Raw genomic sequence first — 5681 nt, 5'->3', positions numbered from 1 at the left:
CATCGGTCAAATTAATTTCCCGATAATCAAGTATGCACTCAGAGAACAACTTGAAATGCATTAAACTGAAATTTCATCAAACTAATCAAAATAATAATAACCTTAACGAATGAATCTAACATAAAAATACCAGTCTCCCCAAACTGTCCAAACAGACAATTCAAGACTAAATACAATGACTATTGCAAACTGTTCGCAAGAATCATTGCATTCAGTCTCAAACGGGAATCTAAGGTTCACTCAGCATGAACAATAGTTGTTTATATAGCAAATTACATTGATGACGTACAACAACATACAAATATCGACATCAACAGTTGTGACACTAGTCATAATAATACAAGCAAAAGCAAGATGCTAACCAAGATGTAAATATCGTTATAAAGTTATAATAATACAAGCAAACGAAAGATGCTAACCAAGATCCAATGTTAGAATCCAACAGGGTATGAGACTAGTCCCACATTAGAAGTATGGGATTCTAGCATGGGTAGTAAAAGAGAAATCACTCCCACTGGTAGTGAGAAGGTGGTCTCCAAAAACTCTCTTGCCAACTAATAGGTTCATTTGTCAGATCTGCAACAACGGATTTCAAAGAGACCACAATCTCCATGGAAGCTGAAGCAAAGATCAAGCAACGAGATTATAAATGGTTTTCGTAGCTCACACATTCTTAACAAAGTTATTTTTTTTAACTTTATCCGAAGCTCACGAAGAATTGTCTCATTGGAAGTTGATTAGTGATGGTAACTTTTCTGTGATGCACGGTTATTTGTGAGATTTGGGAAATGATTATAGCCAAGAACCTGAAACTGAGGTACATGCTTTATTATTATGTGAAGAATCGAACATGGCATGGTTTGCATCTTCGTTAGAAGGAAGAATGGATGTTTTGTAAGATATGGACTTTGCGGTCTAGTTTGACAGGTGTTTACAGATTGGCGTGGCTCGTATCTATGAACTTCTGTGGACCATCTGGTTTAGAAGAAACCAATGGCTATTTTCAACAAAGGAAAGTCCCCATGTGACTACTATTAGAAAAATATCAGAATTTAGTTGTGCCTGCAATTGAAGTGGTATCCAATGATAATGTCCAAATTCATAAATGGAACCATGACTTGAAATTTTCTTCATGTTGGACTTTCTAGATATTTGGTTGGTTGAAATTTTTAGTTTAGACTGCAATACTTTTTGTTATGCAGCAGAAAATTATGAGCAGTTTGGAAGGCATGACTTGAGTTTAGGATGGGTTTAACATGATTTTTGCTTTTACCAACATGTTTGGATCTGTGTTAGAAACATGACTTTAAATTATGGACTCAAGTCACATGGTTCCAACATCAGACTAAGGTCAGTCCCAAAGGGAACCAATAGCTGCGTTCAGATTAATGATATGACCAAAATAAAGTTTAAAAGTAAAAGACAATTTTTACATTTTGATTTACCTTTTCGGGTTGAACTAGACCCAAATCCAAATATCTAAGGACTAGCACTGCAAAATTGCATTGCAGGGGATGGTTTTAATTTTAAGCTTCCAATTACAAGGATTTGTGTAACTTATTGAAGTTAGTGAGCTTCAAATCACTACCTCCTCAAGATATTAACAAAGGCAAATACTCCTAGTCACAGGCAGATGTTGAATGACTTAGTATTACAACTAGCTATTCAAGAATCAAAATCAATATTTTAAACTATTTTTCCCTCAAGGCATGCCCTCTTAATATAATATTAAAGTGACTTTTATATCATATAACTTTATGAATAAGAAAAATATTCCTTTGAGTCAGTCAATATTCACTACTTTAGCAAACAAAGCATACAAAGCATACATATGAATCACAGACCAAAAAGTGTAGCAAACAAACCTGAGTATCTGCAAGATTACGTCAAGGAAGTCCAACAAACAAACCTCAGTATCTACAAGATTATGGTAATATAGAAAGCAATTAACATAGGTAATTAGTGAGAAAAAGAGAAGATTAAAGGAGAAAAAGGATTATCACGAAGATTAACATAACATAGAAGCATTCCGTTATTTAATTTCGATTACACAATCTAAATTTCAATTACAGACAAATATCAACATCAGCAGTTCTTTATGTAACTAATTTCAAATTCTGGGTTTGGAGGGTGCTTATGCTTTATTATTGTAGTTGGGTATGTGTGTGTATGTATCATGAGGGTGTGTGTGTGTCTTTGTGTGTGATAAGGATGTGTGTGTGTGTGTGTGTGTGTCTTTGTGTTTGATGAAAGTGTGTGTGTGTATCATAAGGGTGTATGTGTGTGTGTGTATCATAAGGGTGCGTGTGTGTGTGTCTTTATGTGTGATGAGTATGTGTGTGTGTGTGTGTATCATTACCTGTTGGAGTGCAGATTTCCTTACCAATAGTTTTGGTTCACCATGACTGTGAACTCTGGGGTGATGTTTTAGTTCTGGAATAATAGTGACTAGTGAGTTTGTTAAATTTGTATTTGTACGCTCTATAAGTAGGAAAAGTGTAGCATAAAATTTGGTGGACATCCTCGCCTCCCTCCATGATCACATGCAGAGGAAGAAAATAAAATTTGGTGGTGGTGTGTGACTGAGTGAGTTGTGTGTGTGTATGTTTGAGTATGTTTTTGTTTGTGCGTGAGATAAAGAGAGATCGTTTTTTTTTTATGAGACAGGTTGTCAATTGTCATCAGTGAGTTTGTATCTTAATATGTTTGTGCTTCGGTGTATTGTTTCTGAGTGCAGATCCCTACAATTAGCCAACTGCAATGCATACAAACTACACAATTCTCTACTGGCATAAATAATGATTCCCTCTAACTAACAACATGTGTAGCAGTCTACCAGTTCAAATTAAATTGCTACATAGCCAATGCAAGAAAAGACTGAAGTGTACAAGGCTTACCTGTGCTTTTCAAGCAGAGACTGGCTGTGGCTAGTCCTGTGCTGATGCTGGATTGTACTGAACAACAGTGGGTTACAATACTGCAGTACAAACACATAATACAACTTGTCATGACAAAGACAAAACAACATACCTCTATCAGAGCTAATAAACTCAACAATAAAAAACAATTAAGATACAATCAGAATTTTTCTTAATTAAGTATTTTTCTAACTTTGCCTTGTCCTCTTGTGAATACAACCACTAAGTCAATGGGAATCTCAGCTGAACAAGAAAGAACAGAACTTGCCAATAACTCTATGTATCTACATAGCTTTCAGGTTTCAATTAATAGACAATAAGCAACAATAGTTAATTTTATAATTCATGAATGCCTGTATTTCTAAGCATATAAAGCTAAACTTGTTGAAGTGCATCTATGCATCTTGGTAGCTTTCAGGTTTGAACTGCATCTATGTATCTATGTAGCTTTCAGGTTTCAATTAATAGACAATAAGCAGTAATAGCAAGAAGCGAGTAACAACCAAGAAAGGCATTATTTATGGATGAAATATCAACAACCAACAAACTTTTCAACTAATGATTTGTAAATAAGCATTTCTAATTATCTATTACTTATAAAATCTGCTTTAATTGTAACTGTATGTAGGGGAGATACTGGTAGGACCGACAAAGGCAGTATTTATCGATGAAATATGAACAAGATTAGACAGTGCTTTCAACAGGATTAGGCACTATTTAAATGCATTAGCACACAATTAGGGGAGATGCTGGTTGTATGTTATTTGTTTTTGCTTTGATATAACAGCTGGGTTCATAAATATTTAAATACCATATTGCTCTCGTATTGATATGGGTTCTCAATGAATATAGATATAACGATTAGCAGCAATTCGTGAATTGCAGAATAACATTTAAACTTAATTTTCTAATCTGGGTTCTAACAAGTAACAATAGGAATCATTTTAGGTTGTATTATCTAGTAATAGGCTGATATTGTAGCTTGATACCGCTTCTAATCCTTTTCAATGTTCGAACTGCCTAATTGACAGGTTAAACCTTCTTAAACTTTATATATAGAGGAGTTGAACCTGACAAAAATACCAAAGGAAAATATTAGGAAAGAAAAGGAAGAACTTGAGAATATGAAGAGCTTCAGAGACAAGGTTAAGGAACAACTCGTCCTTGCTCTTGATCAGAATGAATGACTAGAGAGTCAAATTGCATCATCTAAACTTATGGTAAAGGAGTTGGAGCAGAAGATATTATCTCCTGTGGGTTTGTTACAAAGCTACAAGAATGAACGAGATGAATTGCAGATGCAGCATGAAAATGCATTGAGAGAGGCTGAGGAGTTGAGGAAAAAACAAGGAGAAGCAATTCAATTCAAGTTGTGTAAATAATAACATGCCACAAAATCCAATTGAAGGAGAAGCAATTCAAACATCTATTAATCAAATTTGGTCACAGATGACCTAGCAAGGGATTTTAATCTTGTGATTTTGTATGCTAGTAAAATAGTAACAATAAAATACCACCACCACACTGCCAATCTTGGATTTTGATGAATGGACTATGTAACATTAACTCAGTGTTTATCTCCAAACCGTGTTTGAAGTATACCACTAATGGCTTCTTTAGTATCTTCACAATTTACACTACCAAGTTCTAAACCTGACCAACTTCATTCTCTTGCCCAGAAGCATCTTTTTCTCCACTCTTTCCTTCCCAAGAAGGCCAATTACAATCCTCTCTGAGAATGAAATGTGTTGCCATTGGCAATGGCCTATTCACCCAAACCACCCCAGAAGTTCATAGAATTGTTCTAGAGAATGACCACAACTTGCGAACAGTTAAAATTGTGTATGAGGACCTTCAGGCTCAGTACCAATCATCCCTCATTGCTGCAGTGATAACTCTCAACAGCAAAAGGAAGCATGCTTCCTATGAGGTTCTTGGTTACTTGGTTGAGGAGCTTTGGGACGTGGTGACATATAAGACCTTCTGCAAGGACTTGGAGGATGCCAACATCTTCATTGGGTCCTTGATTTTTGTGGAGGAGCTTGCCCTCAAGATAAAGGCTACAGTGGAGAAAGAAAGGGAAAGGCTTGATGCAGTTTTAGTGTTTCCATCAATGGCTGAAGTGATGAGACTCAACAAGTTGGGTTCCTTCAGCATGTCACAGCTTCGATAGTCAAACAACCCTTTTTTCCAGCTCATCATCCATTTCTATATGAAGCAGCAATATTCTATGTGGTCTTTCATATCTTCGTTGTATGCCCACTAATTCTTGGTATATTTAAAATTTTAAGGTGAAAGTTGATGTTATATTTCTATAATTTGTAACTACTTATTACTTAACCTTTTCAATCAGTGCTATCAATATCAAGGGGTTGTTAAGCCAACAACTTGTTTTTAGACCCTAACATTTTCAATAACTGCTATCAATCAGTTCTATCTCTATCAAGAAGGAAGTTTAAAATATAGGACTATAGGACTTAATTTTAATAATTATAGCAGTTTAAAATATTGCAATGTTAACACTTAGTTTTAAAATACTGCAACATTACTTCTCAGAAAACTATTCACAAAACATGTCAAATCCTAGAACCAACAACACACTAACAAAATATCAGGAATTCAATTCACATTTGATAAACAGTTCATATTAGGGTCCAGCTGGTTCCACAGTTCATATTAGATACATAATTACATTGGGTACATAGCTGGTTCCAAATGCTAGCCTAACAGTTCATATTAGGGACCAGCTGAACCCAATACAAG

General features: G+C 35.2%; 1 protein-coding gene across 1 annotated transcript; it reads left to right on the top strand.

The window, feature by feature from the left end:
- The first annotated feature begins 4656 nt into the window (after positions 1–4656).
- On the top strand, positions 4657–5091 carry LOC102669869 (magnesium-chelatase subunit ChlH, chloroplastic-like). Its single transcript, XM_006606767.1, has one exon. The coding sequence runs from the start codon at positions 4657–4659 to the stop codon at positions 5089–5091; it is 435 nt and encodes a 144-aa protein (XP_006606830.1).
- The last annotated feature ends 590 nt before the right edge of the window (positions 5092–5681 follow it).

The sequence above is a fragment of the Glycine max genome, chromosome 20 (genome assembly GCF_000004515.6).
Source record: "Glycine max cultivar Williams 82 chromosome 20, Glycine_max_v4.0, whole genome shotgun sequence".
Classification (NCBI taxonomy): domain Eukaryota; kingdom Viridiplantae; phylum Streptophyta; class Magnoliopsida; order Fabales; family Fabaceae; genus Glycine; species Glycine max.
This window is presented reverse-complemented; position numbering and strand designations above follow the sequence as displayed.